This window comes from Dipodomys merriami, unplaced genomic scaffold (assembly GCF_024711535.1).
Source record: "Dipodomys merriami isolate MVZ:Mamm:240054 unplaced genomic scaffold, mDipMer1.0.p SCAF_1, whole genome shotgun sequence".
Lineage (NCBI taxonomy): Eukaryota > Metazoa > Chordata > Mammalia > Rodentia > Heteromyidae > Dipodomys > Dipodomys merriami.
Genome location: NW_027202270.1, coordinates 29,677,749 through 29,700,076, shown reverse-complemented (window position 1 = coordinate 29,700,076; position 22,328 = coordinate 29,677,749). Strand labels below are relative to the sequence as shown.

Below are 22,328 nucleotides of genomic sequence, written 5' to 3'. Positions count from 1 at the left end.
ACAGATTTGAGTTACCACTGCCCAACAGGATACTAATCTTGAGCTAACTCTTGTGGAAAGTTTGGAAATAATTGCTGTTTGGGAATGAATGAAGATCAACTGAATTAGTCCTTCTTCTAGGTCTTTGATTCTCAGTCAGGAAAAGTTTGCCCGTAAGAGGATATTTGGAAATGTCTGACAGCTTTGCTTATCCAGGGGGTAGGTGAGTGCTATAGATACTACATGGGTGCTTCTTTATATCCTACAATGCTTTTGACAGCATAATACAGAATTATTGTGCCTAAAACATCATTTGAAATTTCAGTTTGCTATAAGCTTAAAATACTGTTTGGTTGGTCAGCTTTACATTTTAGTGATTTCTGAATAAGTTAAAGTATGTTTTTAAAAACTGAGAATAATAAAAATAAGACCTCAAAGAGGATTTCCTTCTCTAATAAATTTTCTTTTGTTGATCTAACAAAGACCAGTAGTGCTTTTAGTTGTTATTATTATTGATTTTGAAATACTTTGATAAAGAGTTCAAATTAATTTTCCTAGCTCTGTTTGTTAAAAATTTTTTTTTTGGTAGTATTGAGGTTTGAACTCAGGGTCTCAAGCTTCCTACCTAGCTAGGGTCTTGCTTTTCCTAAGCTGACCTTGAGTCTCCATCCTGCCCATCTCCATCTGCTGAGTATGTAGTACAGATGTACTACAATGCTTCACCCTCTAGCCTATGTTTTATACATATATGTCTCTCTCTCTCTCTATGTATATAAAATTATCTGTATTATATATGTACATTACCTTTTTTGGACAGTGTACCCTCCCTTACTTTTCCATAGTTCTCTCCTCCCATTCCTGCCTACAAGTTACATCATTTTCCACATAGTGTATATTAAATAGTATGATTGTCACCCTCTCTCCTTTTCTGTGCCATTTGCCCCCCTCAAAAATCCACACAAAAAAACCCAAATACTACTACCATCCCTACCACCAACAATAATAATAACAAAACCCCCATGTTTCCATTTCCTGGAATTTGTATCAGTTAATAGTAATTTTTAAAAAAAAATTTATTTATTTATTTTTGTCAGTCTTGGGGCCTGAACTCTGGGCCTGGGCGCTGTCCCTGAGCTCTTCAGCACAAGGCTAGTGCTCTACCACTTGAGCCACAGCACCACTTCCAGCCTTTTCTGCTTATGCGGTGCTGAGGAATTGAACCCAGGGCCTTATGCATGCAAGGCAAGCACTCTACCACTGAGCCACCTTCCCAGCCCCAGTTAATAGTATTTTAAATGTCCAGAGAAGTTACACCTTTGGGTTCCTCCTCTAAGGATATCCTCCTTAGAGGATATCCTGTGTGTGAATGCCTACAGTCCTGTATAGATTATGTTATAGATTATGTCCAGTTATATTTTAGATCTAGCTTCCACATACAAGAGAAAACATGCACTATTTTTCTCTCTGAGCTTAGCTTACCTGACTTAACATGATTTGTTCTAGGTCCATCCATTTCTCTGCAAATGGAATTATCTTAATCTTTCTAATGGATGAGTAAAATTCCATTGTGTTATATATACAACTTTTATTGATGCCCATTCATTTGCTGTAGGGCATCTGCACTGTTTCCATAATTTTAGCCTATGTTTTTAATGATTCAGGATGAATCATTAAAGTTTATTCAAAGTTCCATTTCTCTGAAGTTAAAAATTAAGTAAATTTTAGTATTATTAAAAACTTCTGTTTCAGTTTCCTCAGTAGTTGGAAAGGAAAGCAAGTGTTAAATTTTGTTTAACATGTTCAGAAAAAGTTCAAAACTTTTTTTTTTTTTTTGGTTGGTCATGGGGCTTGAACTCTGGGCCTAGGTACTGGTCCCTCAGCACTTCAGTTCAAGACTAGCACTCTACCACTTGAGCCACAGAGCCACTTTGGTTTTTTGTTGGTTAGTTTGGAGATAAGTGTCTCATAGACTTTCTTGCCTGGGCTGGCTTTGAACCGTGATCCTCAGATCTCAGCCTCCTAGGTTTACAGGCGCCCTGTTCAAAGAACTTTAAAAAAAAAAAATTAAAATGAATGCCTAAAAGTGTTAGTTACCACTTAATTTGTTATTTCATTTAGACATATATTGTGAAACAGAGTCTGTGCTGTTAAAGAAGTCTTTGTTGTAGAAAATTGGCAGACTGTTTCAAAATCTATCTCTTAAGTATATTATTTGAAGAGAGATAAATGATCAGTTTTCAGGTGTTATTTAATGCTGTCAGGATACTTATTATCTTTTAATGTTATTACCTACTTTTTTTTTTTAAGGGTTACAGTTACATGAGTGAGGTGATGAGTACACTTCCTCTTGAACATTGTTACCCCCTCCATTGTTTTTCCCCTACCATCCCTTCCCTCCCTACCTTCCCCGAGGTTTTTTTTTTTTGATTGTGATTAAGTGATTACATAATTTCTGGAATTTCACAGTATTGTGGAATAATGATGCTCATTTAAAGTCACAAGTTCATTCTAACTTTCCTGGAGCAAATTGTCTATCACGGTCTATAACATATAACGGTGTTCACATGTTATACACCATACATGTGATCAGCAGCATGGGGATATTTAGTAGTGGTTCGACCAGATGAGTGGGAGTTCTTTGTTTCTTAAGTCCTGTTGGTTTTGTCGTATCACCTAACATTTTGGATTTAGCATTCACTTATCAGGGAGACCATGTACCGTTTGTCTCTTCGCTCTTGGCTTACCTCGCTCAACATGATTCCTTCTAGCTCCATCCATTTTCCTGCAAATGCCATTATTTTGTCATTTCTAATGGCTGCATAATATTCCATTGTGTATAGATACCACAATTTTTGGATCCATTCATCTGTGGTGGGGCATCTGGGTTGTTTCCATATCCTGGCTATTGTGAACAATGCTGCAATAAACATGGAGGTGCATGTGTCCTTGTATATTGGTTCCTGTTGTTCAGGGTAGATGCCTAGAATTTATTACCTACTTCTTTTAGAATGTGAAAATTAAACTGGGGAGGAGCTGGTTGCCAGTAGCTCACACCTGTAATCCTAGCTACTCTAGAGGCTGAGATCTGAGGATCATGATTCAAAGCCTGGGTAGGAAAAGTGTGAGATTCTTTATTTCCACTTTAAAAAATACTCAGAGAAAGTTGGAAGTGGTACTAGTGCTCAAGTGGTAGAACACTAGCCCTGAACACAAAGAGGTTCAGGAACAGCACCCAAGACCAGGAAAAAACAAAACAAAACAAAAAACGTAGGAGGAATTAGATGTGGGGTGGTAGAGTGACTATTAATTTCTACCTGAACCAGGAATATAAGAGATGTGAACAATTTTAAGAGTCAAACTCTTGACTGCAACCCACAGGGGGAAAATGAATTTTACATTATATCTAGTATATAATTCATGTATATATTTATAATATTAAACAAATGTCTCAAGAAACTGGGCTTACTCTGTGTGCTTGGAGTCTCATTGTCATTTGAAGTGATTGTTACTTATATGTCAAGTGTTTATCCTTTTTTAGTACACTAATAAAATTATACTAATGAGTTATTTAATATAACCAGATTAAATGCTGATGGCTTACTTTCCTAATCATTATATGAGGCTAACTCTTAATGGAGAGGGGAAAATTAGAATGTATTAACTTAGGGTTGGCAAAGTTTTTCTGTAATGGGCAGCTAATAAATGTTTTAGACTTTGTAAGTCACAAATTCTCTATTGTGCTTATTTGTCTCTGCCATTTTAGTATAAAAGTAGCCATATATGGACAAGTAGGCAAATGAGCACCATTACAGTGTTCCAACAAAATTTGAATGTCATGCAGTTTCCACATATTATGACATTTTTTTCATTCACTTGATTTTTTTCAAATACTAAAAAAATGCAAACATTGGACTTGGAGAGGTATATGGTTCAAGTGATAGAGCTCTGAAGGAAAAAGCCTAGTAAGAGCACCAAGCCCTGAGTTTGATATTTAGAACCAGCACATTCTAAACAAAGCAAACACTACTCACAGTTCTGGGTGTAAAAATCAGATGGCATGCCCAATTTGGCCTGTGGGCCATACTTTGCCAGCTCTTACATTAGCTTAAAAATGGAGAAAGTGAGTACTCTAGAAAATACCAAGTTTAGCAAGTGAATATGAAGCAGGGTTAAATCTTTAGGCACTTATATTTTTTATATTTATGGATACAAGAGCTATATATGTTTGTATTGTCTTTTTTAATATTATATCTTGCAGACAGTGGATATTCATAAAGAGAAAGTTGCAAGAAGAGAAATTGGTATATTGACAACCAATAAAAACACTTCAAGGACACATAAGATTATTGCTCCAGCTAATCTTGAACGACCAGTTCGTTATATTAGAAAACCTATTGACTATACAATTCTAGATGATATTGGGCATGGAGTAAAGGTAGGTATAACTTGTCAAGCTTTTAAAAATATTAGCCCCAAATGGCACTCTAGAAAATTAAGCTTATGTCTTTCCTAAAGGACCAAATCTTGGCTCAGTTGTGGTTATGAAGATTCCTTACTACTGTAAACTGTTTTACCCTTACTGCTTTTTCTTTGTATTCTCAAATTTTAAGCAACCGTTTTTGAATGGATTACATTTACATAATCAATTATGATAATATCAGATCAAATAAACTATGGCATAATCTTCGTAGTCTTAATATGACTGAAAAATCATTCAGCATATTGTTAAAATATTTATCTCAAGCCGGGCGCTGGTGGCTCATGCCTGTAATCCTAGCTACTGAGGAGGCTGAGATCTAAGGATCATGGTTCAAAGCCAGCCCAGGCAGGAAAGTCTGTGAAACTCTTATCTCCAATTAACCACCAGAAAACCAGAAGTGGTGCTGTAGCTAAAGAGGTAGAGCACTAGCCTTGAGCTAAAGAGCTGAGGGACACAGTGCTTCGGCCCAGATTTCAAGCCCCATGACCGACCCCCCCCCCAGAATAAAATCTCAGAAATTTATTAGACTTTTGGCATTAGTTTTCAAAATAATGTAAATTATTAAACATACTTGTGACTTTTTTTAGAATAATTTTATCCCAGCATTTTGAGAATTGGGTAGATAAAAGTAAGATGTCAATTAATGTTTTTACAGTGTTGGAATATGTAGATATTACATAACTTTTCTATCTTTCAGGGTGTGTTTGTATGCCTAATATGGTCCAAGGCTGGCCTTGAGCAAAAATGAGAGAACTTAACTGAAAAATAACTAAAGAGAATAGAGGGGGATGTGGCTTAACTGGTAAAGTGCCTGAACTAGAAACTTTTTTGAATTCAAACTGCACTGTGCCCCCCCTGTGCCCCCAAAAGTTAACAACTCCTAATAGGCTATTTTAGGGAATCTAATGCTAAAAGGCACTTGGACTTTTTTTTTTAAGATCAAATTATTGCTTGGCTGTATATAATAAAAAGGTGATCTTCTGCAATTCTTTCTTATCTTCAAAGTAATATGTATTCATTTAGGACTCTATAGTCCCTTTACTATTTGTATTTCAGTGTGTACAGGTCACAATTTATAAATCTTTAATGAAATTAAGTTTTTTAATAAAACAGTGTCTTAAATAATTTCATCAAAGAAACTCCTGTTCATGACACATTCTGCTTTAACCACTCTTTCTACAATCTACTGAAACATGGTTTTGTTAATGCTGAATGCTTAACTTGTTTTTTGTTTTTTCCTTTCTCTTCACATCCTGAAGTTTCAACTAACCTTTCAATGCTTTTTTTCCTTACCTCTTTTATTTGCTCCATTTATGCATTAAGTGGTTGCTTAGATTTAAGGTAAGAGATTCCAGGGCTGGATTTCCATTCTTTGTTCTTATGTAGAATATTACATATGGGGAGTAAACAGATCTTTGGCACTTGGCCTTCTAACATCAACAGTTTATCCCTCCTTTTGTTGTATAATTTGTCTTCATGTTCCTTGAGGGTAGATGTTTTTGTCTTTGTTCACTGCTCTTTTGTACATAGAACAGTGTTTGACACAGATTAGGTGATTTATAAGTATTTGTATCAAATAATAAGGATTATTTGATAATTTTACAGTGTTGCTATATTTGTGAAACAAATGTAAGCTACCCTCTCATTAAATGTTACAAAATAAAATTAGCTGGATTTGTGGAAATTGCATTATGGGTTGGAGGGCCAGCTAATGTGCTCTAACCCTCCCCCTGTGTAATAACTATTTTATTCTATAAGTGGCGTGCTTATTATATACCTGTTGCCAATATGCTGTTTGTTATCATTTTGACTTGTAGTCAATATAAAGAAATTGAGAAGCAAGAAATACTTAGGGTGATGTATTTTTTTAAGTTGCAGTATCATTTACAATAAAGAATTAGCCTTTAAAAATAGCTTTATAAAATTTTATATAAACTCTATGAGTTTTCAAAGGTGAAAATATTGCTTTGTTGTAAAGTACTTGTCTGACATGTACAAGGTCCTGGGTTCAGTTTCCAGCACTCAAAAAGAAAAAAGGAAAATCCTGTTGTAGTTTGTTTGAGTAACATTTTAATGCTTTGAATGATCAGTGGTGAGCATGACTTAACTATATATTCAAGAAGTTGTCAGCCGGGCGCCGGTAGCTCACGCCTGTAATCCTAGCTAGTAGAGCGGCTGAGATCTGAGGATCAGGATTCAAAGCCAGCAAGAAAGTCCGTGAAATTCTTATCTCCAATAAACCACCAGAAAACTGGAAGTGGCGCTGTAGCTCAAGTGGTAGAACACTAGCCTTGAGCTGAAGAGCTGAGGGGCAGTACGCAAGCCCAGAGTTCAAGCCCCATGATTGACAAAAAAAAAGAAAAAATCATCAGAAGAAGTTTAACCAAAATTATTTTCACTAAACAAGGCATGCACTTCTTTTTTTTAGCCAAATTTTGTAATTTCTTTTCAAACTTATTTTTGTCTAGTACCCTGTTGTTTGCATGTCTTCAGTGTAGTAATTGATAACCAGAAGACTAGACATGTCTGTTTTGAATCATTAACTAGTACTAATCATTACCATAGAAGTTTTACCTCTTCAGGAAAGATTTGACTAAAAGAGCCTATGCAGATGTACTCCTTTGTTATTGACTGGAGTGTTGCCTATAAACTTTCAGTCTTGGTGTGCTACATATGTGTAACTGTGGGGAGATTCATTTTGCTTACAATAGGAAGGATGAAGTGAACTACTAAAAGGCTGTGTGGCAGCCCTTACTTTTTTCTGCTGAAGTCTGTGTTTCACTTTTGGTTATCAGTATGTTAACTTCCAAAGTAATAGAAGTACATAGAAATATTAACTGAAGAAGACGCACGAGATAAGCCAGGCCTGGTAAGAGGCATAGATACAAGGCTGGCCCTGGTTAAAAAATGTGAACGTTCTAAGAAATAATTAAAGCAAAATGGACTGGGGGTGTGGCTCAAGTGGTAGAGCACTTGTCAGAGGCAAGGTCCTGAGTTCAAACCACAATCCATAATACCACCAAAAATACTTAACCTAGCAACTAACCAACTAACCAAACAAACCAAAATCCACAGAAGTAGACAAATCCATTATCATTAATGTTTAGATCAATTGCCTAAGCTATTATCCCGACTGATTACCTTTAGGTCCCACTATTTTTCCTTCTTGACCTTCTTGGGTTCAGTGTCTGTTCCTATGAAGGAGATGGACCCAACTGAGGGACTCCTCGGAAGAACTGATAAATTACACTTTGATATAGTCCCTTAGCCTCTTTGTTCTTTGCACCAAAAGCTCCATTTCAGAAACCTAAAGAATTATATACTAGATGGTTACAGTGAAGAACAATGCTGGACAGAAATGAGCACCTAGTGTTGCTTGAGCAATTTCTTTTCATCTTCCATTCTGCATACAGATGAAACCTACACACATTCTTCCTCTTTTCCTTTTTTTCCCTCAATTTGTTATTTGTTACTATAAAGGTGATGTACAGAGGGGTTAGGGTTACAGTTATGTCACCCCTTTCCTTGCTCTCTCCTAGTTTTTCCCTCCTTTTTACTTGTATAATTAAGTATGTTCCTCTTTGTCCTGTTCTTCCTCATCACAGTCTACCACTATACTACCTCCAACCCAAATTTCTGTTTTTTTTTTTTTTTAAACAGTTCTGCTCAGGTTTTTAAAAATGAAATCTACCAGTTTCTTCTGACATTATTTCTTTTGTGCATATGTGATTTTTATAGAATTTGTACACATTTCTTTTAACTATGAACCCCAGTTATTTTTATATATGGTTTTGTCCTCTACCCTCTTATTTTCAAAGGTCTTTATTTTTGTACACAGTTGTCTGATAAGTGGCTGGTAAATGATAGTTCACAAATACCATTTTAGAACATGTGTGTAAAATATGGACCTGCTGCTGCTATTCTGTTCCAGCAAGTCGTCTTTCAGTGAGAGATTTCATAGATTAACGTCTCTTGTGAACTAGAAATACTTGCCAGCTTTACAAATAATGCTGAGGTTCAGAAAAATGCTAGAAAGCACTGCCTTTTATGTGCAATTCTAAGTATCAAACTTAGAGCCTTGTCAGGAACCAGTGGCTCGTGCCTGTAATTCTAGCTACTGAGGAGGCTGAGATCTAAGGATGGTGGTTGGAAGCCAGCCTGGAGAAGGAAAGGCTGTGGATATTCTTGTCTCCAATTAATCACCATAAAGGAGGAAGTAGAACTGTGGCTGAAGTAGTAGTTATAGCCTTGAGCAGAAAAACACAGGGGTAGCATCCAGACCCTGAGTTCAGGCCCTAGCACTAGCACAAAAAAAAATCCCCAAACATAACAAACTATGAGCCTTATGCATGCTAAGCTGAGCACTCTACCAACCAAGTACTTTTAATGATGAGGACACGTTCTAAAAACTATACCATTAAGTTATTTAACATTATTGAGTATGGTAACATTAATTCACAGCCACAATGTCACTAGACATTTTCACTATAAATACTACCATTGTATTTATACTACAATATGTGTTGTTGACTGAAACATCATTATATCTGGTTGTGTTACATATCATGATTCAAGTAGATATTGAATATACCAAAGGATGACAGATCAGGAAAGTTGAGTAAATTATAGAAGTAGAATAGTTGACCTGATGAATTGTGCTAATTGTAGAGTTTGCAAAAGAGAACCACACTAGACCAGACAGACCACTTTTGTTCTTAAAAGAACATCTACTTCTGTTCTTGTGCTGACTCTCATCACTTAAAATGATTTCTTCTAATTGGAGATTGCTCTGTGTCGAATAACCTGCTTTACCTAATAGCTTTTGATGATTTCTTTTATGGAATAAATAATATACATAATGAAGTTATTGTTGCTGTCAGTCACCTAAGTTTCATTAATTCCTAAATAAGAGAATATAATGAGCATTCTTGCTCATGATTCAACATTATTACCTAACTATACATTTATTCATGTGCCTAATGATACTTCTGGGCAGTACTGAGCATTTAACCTATGGTCTCTAGTGTATCAGGCGAACAGTGTATACCTGAGTACCTCCAGATTCTCTCTTACCCCCCTCCATCTCTCTTTCTCTCTTGCTCTCCTCCCCTCTTTTCTTCTCCTGTCCCTCTTAAAAGTACACACCATTGTATCCAACCTTTATGTTTGTATTTTTAAAATATATGTCAAGAAGAATTACTGTTCTAAAGTTGCTGTCGTCTTTTTTAGGTCCACGATTGCTATTTAGTATTTTTTTTCTTCCACTCTTGGTTGTCCAGTCCTTTATTCTGAGCTCTTCCCTTCCTTTCCCCTTTCCCTCCCCCTCCCCCTCCCCTCCCCCTCCCCCTCCCCCTCCCCTCCCCTCCCCTCCCCCTCCCCCTTCCCCTCCCCCTCCCCCTCCCCCTCCCCTACCCTTTCCTGTCTGTCATGGGGCCTGAACTCTGGGACTGGGTGCTGTCCCTCAGCTCTTCATCTCTTCATCTCAAGGGTAGCGCTCTACCACTTGAGCCATAGTGCCACTTCCAGCTTTTTTTGCTTTATGTGGTACTGAGGAATTGAACCCAGGGCCTCATGTATGCAAGGCAAACACTCAACCACTGAGCCACCTTCCCAGCCCTTATTCTGAGTATAAATATATTTATACATACACATATGTATATATAAATATATATACATATATATTTATTATTAAGTTGTTGTACAGAGGGGTTACCATTCCATAAGTCAAGTAGTATTTTTTTACAAAATTATTTTAGATCTGAATTATCATTTAACTTTAATTAAAATATTTTTACCATTTATAAAGAAATTAAGGGTTTTTTTTTTTTTTTTTTGTGCTTGTACTAATACTTGAACTCAGGGCTTGGGCTCCATCCCTTAGCTTTTTCAGTCAAGGTTTGCATAACACGTAAGCCACAGCCCTGCTTCCAGCTTTTTGGTAGTTAATTGGAGCTGAGAGTATCGTGGGCTTTCCTGTCCTGAGTGGCTTCAAATCATGATCATTTGATCTCAGCCTCCCAGGTAGCTAGGATTACAGGTATGAGCCACTGGCATCTAGCAGTTATTAAATTTTTTAAAAAATTTTATTTACATTTATTACTGTTCTTCACTTTCCTTAATTCTGAGGGCAGTGTTTATTTTGCATTTATTTTCATTGTGTTACACAGCACACAAACATTTGTGTTTCTGTGTGTGTGCACACGTGCATGCCAGTGCCAGTATGGGAGCTTGAACTCAAGGCCTGATCACTGTCCCTTAGCTTTTTGCCACTGAACCACACTTCTACTTAGACTTTTTGCTGGTTAATTGGAGACAGTAGCCTCACAGCTGGCTTCCAACTGCAATCTTTAGATCTCAGCCTCCTGAGTAGCAAGGATTACCAAGTGTGGGCCACCAGCTCCTGGATAAGCACACAGACATTTTTTATAGAATAAAACTGCTTTGAAACAATTATCAGTGAACTATAAAGTGGTTTGGATACTACACAGGTATTTAAGTGATTTAAGTTACTCATCCAACCTGTTAATCAAACTAAGAATTCTCCAGATCACTCTTACTGACTCACCAGGTTTTAATTTATAGATGATTTGTTTCATTTTATTTTAAAGATAGATTCTAAGACTTAAAAATGATACTGCAATTTAAACAAAAACACTGTACCTACCAAAACTAAAATTAAAGTTGAAAAGTTATTTTCCAGTAATTTAGCTATTCCATATATAGAATAAAATTTCTTTTACTCTTTTTTATTCTTGCTCCTTTTCCTTCCTGTTTCTAGCAAATTGATTTGTAGTTCAGTGTTTGGTTCACTTCTCCCTCATCTCTTAAAGTAACTTTGGGTTTTAAATTGTTTCATGTTGAGCTTAAAGGACTTTGTTTATTACATTTAACATCTTTTGGTATCATTAAATTAGGAGAAACAGTTTTTTAAAGCTGTGGTGGTTATTTGATCACTCCTAAAATTTTCTCCAAATGTGATTTTTTTAAAAAAGCTTTTTCTGGCATTTTTATGTTGAGGATATAATAGCATACCCTCTGCTTATTAATTTGAGAGAGCAAAGATACATTAATTTTTATTCTTACTTGAGTCTTGTGTTTTATATTTATTATTCAAAACAGGGTAAAATGATCACAGAGAAATTATTCACTTTAAAAAAGTTGACATTTCAAAAAGTACCATTTGTCACTAAAGATTATTTTAACATCACACACAACTTATTCACTGGGCTCTTTATTTGAAGAAATGTTATTTCTTGATATATTATTTCTTTCATACTGTTTTAGAACTTCAAAGAATCCCACTGAAGGGAGAATTAATTTTGGTAGTCTCAATACTTTGTATACAATTACAATTTGCTTTCTTAAAATTTATATTTTGACTTTGTAATTATAAATGTATTGATTTCAGGGATAAAATAATAGCTTTTTTACAAATATAATTTTATAATTCTAGACAGATAAAAATTTGAGGTTTGGTTTTGAAATGTGTTTTGACAATAGCAGTCCAAAATCTTAAGAGTTTCAAAATAGTCATGTATGAACCTATTTGGTTTATACATGAACATGAACAAACCCATTGGTAGTCTCAAACAACTTGAGATTACATTTGAACCGTACTTGTGAATTACTTTTTTTTAAACTCATCAGATAATCCAGAGTTTTAGGGCTTTCTCTGTAACTGTTGCATATTCCCCTGATGACATTCATTCCTAAATTACTCATCTTTCTTACAATTTCATTTTCAGCTGGGACTAGAATAGTCAGTGCAGTCATGATCCAGCTCTGAATTAGACTGTTACTCTTTTCTCATGCCTGAATTAACTTTCACTTTGGGCCTGAGTGGGTCAAGTTTCTGTTTAAAGTAGGACATTGGCAATAGCTTTTGTGCTGCTTCCCGTTGAATGGCATATATCAGTCCTAACTTTCTGATTCAGATGTTTAGGAATATGCTTCTAGCAATTTTCAGGTAGGTGATTTTCTCATAAGAGTACTTTAAAGAAATCTCAGGTGTAAGGCTGATTCACAGCTTAAAAAACACTAAGATTTTCTCTGCATATCATATAATTTATCTTTATTTTCATACTCCCTAGCTATAATGGACTGATTATTTGCATAATTGCACATTTTTTATTTGGGAAATGTGTTTTGTTGGAAAGAGTAAAAAATGAATTGCTTGAAGGCTGTATTGTTTCTGATTGAATTGTTTTTAATTAAAACTAAATATTTTATAACTATTTCAGGTGAATGTAATATCAAATAGTCTAACCAGTGATCTGTTGGTGTGATGGCCTAATGGCAAATAAATTCTTTCCATACAAGTTTCCTATCATTTGAAAATCTCATGTTAGGAAGAGTCCTTTGAGTACAACTGTAGAATAATAGTAGAGTAGAAATTGCCTATGAAATGCATGGCCTCTAATTTTTTTTCCTATATTTAAGTCTTCCCCTCTTTTGTTAAATAGCATTATTTCCCAAAAGTAATACTGGATTTCACTGTGTACAAGTTAAGTTGGGCTTTCCTCAACATTTTTTAGGTGAGTACCCAGAATATGAAGATGGGTGGGCTGCCACGTACAACACCTCCAACTCAGAAGCCTCCCAGCCCCCCAATGTCAGGGAAAGGGACACTTGGGTAAGTATATCAATAAGTAGTAGTAGATATCCATTTCATGTAGTGTTCTGTTAAAAATCAAACACAATCTACATTTAGTTTTGAATATTTGAAGAGAGAACATTTTCTTCCTAGGGTTATTTTTTGTGTTCATAAAACTCCTTTTTTTTCTGGAAATGACAGTTTATACATTAAAAAGTTTATCTAGAAATTATTTTTAATGAATTTTAAATTCAGATAAAATCTTAGTTCAAATTTGTGGTTTTGTATAAAGACTCATTTTAATTTATCATTTTTCAGAAGTTTTTATAGTTTCTTCAACTTATTAAAGTATCCTCAAAGTGGCTGTATAGATTAGAAATTTCTATGTAACCTGTTATGATACAGTTGAGCTTTGATTTAGAATTGGGCTTTGGATTTGACTTAGGCAAAAATGATAAATGAATGGAAAAACTTGTTGTTTTTTTTTCTCTGTAACATCAGAGTGTAAGCTTGGTTTATTGTGCTTACGATATATGAACATGTGAGCATAATAGCCCAGAAACCATCTAGTTATTCTGGTTTAGTTCTGTTGCTTTGTTTGTGGTCCTGTGTAGCCAGTCTCTCAATAGTTCAGTTTTTTCATCTGTAAAATGGGGTAATATTCACCTTCTATCAACTTTTCAGTCACTTAACACAAATTGGATTTTAGAAAATGTATAAGGTAAACAAAATACTTTGACAACTATTGGCTTTGTGATATATTCTGAAAGTTTTTAATTGGCAATCTTGGTTTTGGCCCCCTCACCAAAAAAAAAAAATTAAAAAGACCCCATAACCTCCCACCACTACCACACAAATAAACAAACATCGAATCAACAGAACACTATAAAGGAAAAAACAAAACAAAAGCCAAAACTTCTCCTTTCCCTCCAAACTAAAACCCAGTCACACACTATGGATTGAGAAGACAAAAATGAATTAGTTGCAAGAAAGATGAGGATAGTGTTGGAAGAAGAATTTCAATTACGACAGTGAGAGACAAAAGAATAAAAATGATTACCAACCAGGAACAGTCTGACTTTATTTGAAGTGGTCAGTAAAGTTCTGCTTCAAATGGAGAGGAAAGATGAAATAAGATTTAAACTAAAAGATAGTAAGCAGATGACTTAACAGGGTATAATGGTGCACTGGGAAGAGAAGGGAGATCCAGAAGAAGGTCTTTATTTAGTTTTCCTGTAGAACATTTACATTTTTGTCATATATAGTGCTTAATGAATTTTGTTAGTGTTTAAATCAAGATTGTTAGCAAGATAACTCAGACTCTAGTAAATAAAATATTTTGCCCTTCAAATTTTGTTTCTCTTCCATATTAACAGTGGTTTTTGCAGGAAGATACTTGGAGACCAGTGTTGCTGATGGACATGGACTCTTTTTTTTTTTTTTTTTAAATCACATAGGATACCTAGTTACCATATATTGTTTTTCTTATTTGTTTTTAAACCATGTTCAGATTATTTCCTTTTTACTCTGTAGCTCTCAGTTATTAATAAAAGTTTTTTTCTTGGATGAGACAAATTTTTTATTTTCTGGAAAACTGTCTAAAATTAGATGTTTGGAAATTAATCATTTTGTGTATTTTTAATATTTTTATTATAATGCTAAAGATGCTTAAACTTCTTTTTAATAGTTTGAGTCCAGGATCTTGACATTTCATTACTCCTTTGACTCAATATTCCATCTAGTGCCCTTTATTTATTTCTCATTTTCAAGTTATATATTTGAGACTTTGAAGGTAGTAGAGTCAACACTGTGATTGCATGATGATTTCATTGAAATCACTGAGCTATAACTTCATTGTCCCAAGAAAATAATGCTTGAAATTAAGGAGTGTTAAGGAAGTGCAACATCTTTCAAGAAAAAGGAGACTCTTTAATTTTAACATCTGAGATATCACTGTTCAAAATCTTACATATTAGATACCAGGTTCATATTTGTCATTGTCCTGAAGAATTTTGACAGAGATAAGAACTGATTTAATAATCATTTATGTCTCAGTGTGCATCTTCCTGTTATATTTCCTATCTTACTCTTTCATCTCCTCATTTAAAAGGAAAATTGGGGAAGGAGAGAAGGAAATATATGTTAATATCATCTGGTTTGTATCTTGAAGTAAGATAGAAGTGTTTAGATGATTAAAAAATAGTTTATCCTCTTATATGTAGAACTCTGAAGAGGGAAAGAGGAAAGAAATCAGGCAAAAGTTAAAGGAGAAAAATGTGGTAGTATATTTTTATGTGCAAATATATTTGATATCTATGTATTTAGTAAAGGGAAATAAATTGTTACGGCTGTTATTGGATATCTGTGGGGTTTGTGAATCCAAAATCCAAAATTGTTGTTTCTATTTGAATATCTTTGGTTAGGAAGAGAAGGAAGAGGAAGAAAATTAGTGCATTCATGCAGTGCATTTGGGTGTTTTTGACATCACTAAAATAATTCCAACTCTGCTAAGAAAGAGTAGAGACTAGGAAACATTGGCTTCAATAGTAGAGAATTCTGTGTTCTCAAAAACTAAATAAACAAAATTGGCTTAGTACAGGGAAATGAGGTTGTGAGTGAGAAATAACAGTATTCACCAGAACCCTGATGGTGGAGGAGAGATAGCAATCGGTAGCTGGGATAAACCACATTTCCTATTTCTGATTACAAATTGTATTTCACTACTGGCAATTATTTGAATTGATTGCCCGAAACCTGATTAATCACACGATACATCCGCTCTTCTTTTTGTAGGCGGCACTCCCCCTATCGCACACTGGAGCCAGTGCGTCCTCCAGTGGTACCAAATGATTACGTACCTAGCCCAACCCGTAATATGGCTCCCTCGCAGCAGAGCCCTGTGAGGACAGCTTCTGTGAATCAAAGAAATCGAACTTACAGGTATTTTCTCTACCTCAGCGCAAAACGTGATGGTTTAGAACCATATTTGTTCAGATAAATCTTGCTCATTTTCCAAGCGCTAAGTTCTAGTTCTTTTCCTCACTCTACTCTTCCAAACCTCATCTGATTCCACCCCTCCTCATGTTCTGATGCAACTGAGCAGTCAGGAAGCTAAAATGGAACAGGTATCTTCCCAGTGCAAACTTTGCTACAAAAAAAGTTTAATTAATCTAAAAAAATTATGGACCAGGTGTGGAAAGTTGAAAATACTTTTTTAGTGGAACTTTACAGATGAAAAACTACACAATAAAATATTAGGTTGAGGTAGTCTATCAAGATAACATAAAATAATTTAGGAAAATGTTTTACGTTTCTTCAGTTGAGTATTAAAACTGGAATATAAGAAGGTAGTATTCATTATTTTTTATGTGTTGTCCCAGTGTGTTTTACTTGTCTTTATTTTTTTTCAGTTTCTTTCATTTTGTTTTTTTTTTTTTGTCAGTTGTGGGTCTTGAACTCTGGGCCTGGGCACCGTCCCTCAGTTCTTCAGCTCAAGGCTAGTGCTCTGCCTCTTGAGCCACAACGCCACTTCTAGTTTTCTGAGTGGTTTATTGGAGATAAGACTCTCACGGACTTTCCTGCCCCGGCTGGCTTTGAACCGTGATCCTCAGATCTCAGCCTCCTGAGTAGCTAGTATTACAGGCATGAGCCACCGGCGCCCGGCTCAATTTCTTTAATACCTCTTACTGAAAGCTGCCAAAGGAAGCTTGCAGAACTCAGCTAACAACTTGACTAACAAATTTGTATTTGAAATGGAAAGTATTTGAAACCTTTCCTGTGGCTAAGTTCATTTCAGAGAATGTTGGGAAATGCTGAGTGTATCTTACTCTTTATAAATTCTCAAATTGTATGGCTTTTTATTTCTTCAGCAGCAGTGGGAGTAGTGGAGGGAGCCACCCAAGCAGTCGGAGCAGCAGTCGAGAGAACAGTGGAAGTGGGAGTGTGGGGGTTCCTATTGCTGTGCCTACTCCATCTCCTCCCAGTGTCTTCCCAGGTAAAGTACTGACGGTTCTTTGTGTCTACTTCTCTTTTGTGAATTCCAATTCAGATTGTAATTTAATTGTTGGGGGCTGTCTCTCCTACCTCCTCCTCCTTCTCCTGCTGTTCTTATTCCTCCTCCCCCTCTCCCTCTTTTTTTTTTTTTAATGTATTTTTTATTGTAAAGATACTGTAAAGAAGGGTTACAGTTACATGAGCAAGGTAATGAGTCCATTTCCTATCAAACATTGTTACCTTCTCCTTTGTTTTCCCCTACCATCCCTTTTCTCCCTCCCTCCTCCCTCCCTCCCAAGTTGTAAAGTTCATTTTCAGCATAGTGTTCCCTCCTTTTTTGTGTGCTGAGGATCAAATCTAAAGCCCCATGCAAGTAAGCTTTCTCCTTAATCAGGATTAAAAAATTCTTTTAGTACTTCTGGGAAGGCTTTATATATTTGTTATTTTAGCCAAGTGCTATTTAAAATTTTGCTATTTTTATACTTCTCTATTACTTGAAATTATGGTTTTGATGTTTTGAGGTTTCAGGTGCCATTTTTTGGTATGAATTTTAGATGTGTAATTGCTGCTAGTGTTGTGACAGTGCATGCATTTGGACATGGGCTAGGGGTCTGATAACATTGATGTGAGACTGGTAACCAAAGACAATAAAATGAAGTAGGCTTAAAAGTTACATTTAGTGAATTGTTAGAATTTGATTTTCTCTAAAATGGTACTCATTTTTTTCCCCCTCCAAAATAGGAAAATATGCTTATTTGATAGGAGGACATAGAAAGTTTAAGTTTTGGGAAGTGGTGCTGTGACTCAAGTGGTAGAGTGCTAACACTGAGCAAAAAAGAAGCTCAGGGACAGTGCCCAAGCCCAGAGTTCAAGCCCCAGGACTGGCAAAAAGTTTAAATTATGGTCTGGAGACATGACTCAAGTGGTAGAGCACCTACCAGGCAAGCATAAGGCTCTTGAGTTCAAATACCACTAATGGGAAAAAAGTTTAAATTTAGTTTTAAAAGTATAACACAAAAGACATTAGAATACAATATTATATATTTAAGGTGGCCATGGTGCTACATCCATGTAGTCCTATTAATAACTTGGCCAATATAGTGAGACCCTGTGTCAAGAAAGAAAAACTATTTATTTTATCATGAAAAATATTTGAGTATGCATATGTGTGCTTGTGTGATAAGATATTTGTCTGACATATGGCTGTTTTCTGACTTGTAAAATTCAAACAGTACTGATTTTTAGAAATGTATTATGCTTAGTTTTGCATACTATTTACAGAATGTTATGCTAAAAGTAACACACAGGGAGCTGTTGCTAGATTAGTAGTGTTCACATAAAAAGGAGGACTTGTTTATAATGAATTTAAAAATTTATACATTACTCTGAGCATCTTACATTGTTTGTTGCATATCTAATGTCCTTTAACATAAGCTTCATTCTTTTCTCAACTCTTCTTTTTTTTTGGTTTTGTTTTGTTTTTGGCTATTGATAAACCCTGAATGTCTAACATTAAATACTCTAATGCCTTTTCTAATCCAGCCTAATGTGACTGCCTCATTAATGCTGCTTCTTACTCCTCTTTCCCCTTAGCCCCCGCTGGCTCTGCTGGCACTCCTCCCCTTCCTGCTACTTCTGCATCTGCCCCTGCCCCTCTTGTTCCTGCTACTGTCCCCTCCTCTGCTGCCCCAGAAGCTGCTGCTGGGGGTGCCCAGACCCTTGCTGATGGCTTCACTTCTCCAACTCCCCCTGTTGTTTCTTCTAATCCCCCTACAGGTGAGTATTCACTGACAGGCAGGTCCAGTCATTTGGCTATTCTTACCTAGAACTGCAACTTTATTTTACTTTTATTTTTTGTATCTTGGGTTGGTTGTACATTGTATTAGATAGATAGATAGATAGATAGATAGATAGATAGATAGATAGATAGATAGATAGATAGATAAAATGTTCTAACTAAAAGTGGTATGTGATCAGAGATTAGAATTTCTTGTGAATAGACATATCTTAAATTTCATTTATTAAAGGATTGTAAACTTAGTATTGAGCTGACTTCTGTACAGTTTGGAAGTCACTAGAAATATTGTTATAGGTCAAGTAATTGACAAAAAGAATATTATTGAAAAAATGATATTGAAAGGAGGATTTTATAGAAATATTTCATGTAACAAATTAAGAGCCCTTGTACATCTCTTAGAATCTCCTAGCAGAATTGGAAACTCAAACAATGGATTTCTAAAGGATTTCAGGTTTATTTAAGTTAATTGTGTTTTAGTGTTTTAAAATTACAACCTAAAATGTGTTTCATGAGATAGGAGATAAAGACTCATTTGTTACAAACATTTAAATACTGGTAACTGGTTAAAGAGTTTTTATCTGTTCTAAAAATGTATATATGTATATATGGATACATTACTCTAGTGTTTAGCTGGCCAGTAAAATACAGAGTGATATTCACTTCTATAACCAGATACATTTTAAAAGACATTTTTAGCCTAATTGGATTTAGATGCTGTAGCTTTTATAATAGCACTTACAACAAAAACTTTTTGATATTAGAGGAAATGATTTTAGTTTTTCACCATTTAATATGATGTTTGCTGTTGGTTTGTCATATATAGCCTTTATTATGTTGAGATATGTTCCTTCTATTCCTAGCTTCTGTTGAAGGCTTTTTCTACATCTTTTGATACGATCATGTGATTCTCATCTCACTCTGTTAATAGGGTGTATTATGTTTATTGATTTACATCTCTTGCATCTCTGGGATAAAACCCACTTGATCATGGTGTATAATTTTGTTGATTAGTTGTTGAATTCTGTTGTCAAATTTTTTTTTTTTTTTTTTTTTTTTTTTTGTCAGTCATGGGGCTTGAACTCTGGGCCTGGGCGCTGTCCCTCAGCTCTTCAGCTCAAGGCGAGCGCTCTACCACTTGAGCTACAGCGCCACTTCCTGTTGTCAAATATTTTATTAAGGAGCTTTGTGTTCATACTCATTGGAGAGATTGGTCTGTAGTTCACTTTTTCATTGGGTCCCTACCTGGTTTGGGGATGAGTATAATACTGGCATCATAAAAATGTATTTGGTAGTAATCCTTGCATTTCTTTTTTTGGGGGGGGGGTCCAGTTGTGGGGCCTGAACTCTGGGCCTGGATGCTGTCCCTCAGCTCTTCAGCTCAAGGCTAGCGCTCTACCACTTGAACCACAAAGCCACTTCCGGCTTTTTTCTTTTTGCGTATGTGGTGTTGAGGAATTGAACCCAGGGCCTCATGCATGCGAGGCAAGCGCTCTACCACTGAGCTACCTTCCCAGCCCCATTGCATTTCTATTTCATGGAAAAGTTTGGAAACTATAGGTGTTCATCTTTAAAGGTCTTACAGAATTCAGTTGTGAATCCAACATAACCTCAACTTTTTCTTGTTGGAAGTCTCTTTATTACTTCCTTGATCTCATTGTGTATTTTGATCTCATTGTGTGTTTTAGTATTATGGGTCTTTTTGGTTCTGTTTAGGCAGCTTGTATATCTCTAGGAATTTATCTGTTTCTACCAGATTTTCCATCTTATTTGAGTATAGGGTTTGAAAGTAGTCCCTCATAATCTTGGATTTCTTAGATGTTTATTGTGATGTTTCCTTTGTCATCTCTAATTTGTTGATTTGAATCTCTTTTTTCCTTTTACTCATCAACTTAGCTAGGAGTTTTTCAATTTTATTAATTTTTTTCAAAGAGTTAGCTTTTTGTTTTGTTGATTCTATGTACAATTTTTTTTTAGTTTGTAATTCATTGATTTCTGCCATAATCTTTACTATCTTCTCCATTTGGTAGTTTTGAGTTTCATTTGTTCCCATTTTTCTAGCAGCTTTCACTGCATCCTGACGACGTTATTTCCTTGAGCTGTTTCTGTTTTCGGTATTCATGTATTTGGAATTACAAATTTGCCTCGTTTTCATTTTCATTCAATTGTAGGGACTTAACCTATTTTTTTCGTGGATCCACCTGTTATTTGACAGTGTGTTCAGTCTCCATATGTTTGAATATTTCCTGTAGTATCTTTCGCTGTTAAGATCTAGTTTAATTCCATTGTGATCAGATAGGATGCAGGGAGTTATCTCAATCCTTTTGTATTTGCTAAGGCTTGTTGAATGTTTTAGGATATGATCTATTTTGGGAAAGTTTCCATGGACTGCTGAGGAGAATTAGGTAGTTGTTGGATGAAGTACTCTGAAGATGTCTGTTAAGTCCATTTGAATTATGGTGTCATTTAATTCAGAGGCTTTTTCACTGATTTTTTGTTTGGTTGTCCTGTCGTTTGTTGAGAGTGGAAGTGTTAAAGTCTCCCACTATTATTGGAGCCTATCAGTTTCTTTTAAGTCTAAGAGCGTTTGTTTAATGTGTTTAGGTGCCCCATTGTTTGGTCCATATATATATTGACCACTGTAATTTCCTCTTTGTGGATCATCGTTTCTACCTAGGTCTACTGATAATTAGCCATAAGGTCTTATTCATTTATTTATATTGTAAAGGTGATACAGAGGGGTTATGATTACATAAGTCAGGTAATGAGTACATTTGTTTTTGAACAGTGTCACCTCTTCCCTCATTTTTTCCCAGTTTTTTCCCTTAGCCATAGGATTTTTTTAAAACTTAATTTGACCCCAAACAAGGCAGATATCTTATTAATATGTAGTGTCTCATGGTTTTGAATCAAGCTAACTGCATTTATAGAATTCATAATGGTGTTAATCGGATATTTTTTTTTGAAGATCCTAGGTTTGTGTTAGTTTAGATTTAATTAATAAAATGCCATGGATATATTTTTATCTAATGGTTCAAATGAATAAATGTGCCATACAATAATTAAGTAATTCTTTGGTGCTTTGCAATATATTACTTTTCATCATGGTTACTTGCATTTCTTAGCTGTCAGTGAATTAAGTTTAAACTTGAATGTATCAGACTTTATGCAGCAAAGTTTTTGGTTTTCATCCATACATAAGAACATTTAATTGTATGGTATATTTTGAGTGCTTTTATAATATTCAATGTATGACTCCATAATCCAAGTTTTATAAATTTATGAGGTTCCTGAAGAGCATCCTTAATTACATAAAATCATTTTATAATCACAGATAAAATGAAAAATTGTCAAAGATGAAAAATTGTCAAATATATTTTTCTTTTCACTCTTCTTTCTTCCTGTTTTTACTGCTTTTTTTCCTTTCCCCCTTTTCTTCCCTGTCCCCTAAGCCCTCCATCAGTTCCTCTTTTTCCCTTCCCATTTTG

The 22,328-nt window shown here is 35.2% G+C and overlaps 1 protein-coding gene across 28 annotated transcripts in view; it reads left to right on the top strand.

Moving 5' to 3' along the window:
• Abi2 (abl interactor 2) overlaps window positions 1-22,328 on the top strand; it is a 75,781-nt gene that overhangs the window by 31,151 nt on the left and 22,302 nt on the right. For 2 of the 28 annotated variants that reach the window (XM_070018842.1, XM_070018871.1), the window contains exons 3-8: window positions 4,238-4,414; window positions 5,783-5,800; window positions 12,994-13,091; window positions 15,846-15,992; window positions 16,925-17,046; window positions 18,639-18,821. In XM_070018842.1, the coding sequence (XP_069874943.1) occupies window positions 4,238-4,414; window positions 5,783-5,800; window positions 12,994-13,091; window positions 15,846-15,992; window positions 16,925-17,046; window positions 18,639-18,821 (745 nt within the window). Of the gene's footprint in view, window positions 1-4,237; window positions 4,415-5,782; window positions 5,801-12,993; window positions 13,092-15,845; window positions 15,993-16,921; window positions 17,047-18,638; window positions 18,822-22,328 lie in introns of all 28 variants that reach the window. The other 26 variants (XM_070018833.1, XM_070018861.1, XM_070018903.1 and 23 more) reach the window with 16 other exon arrangements.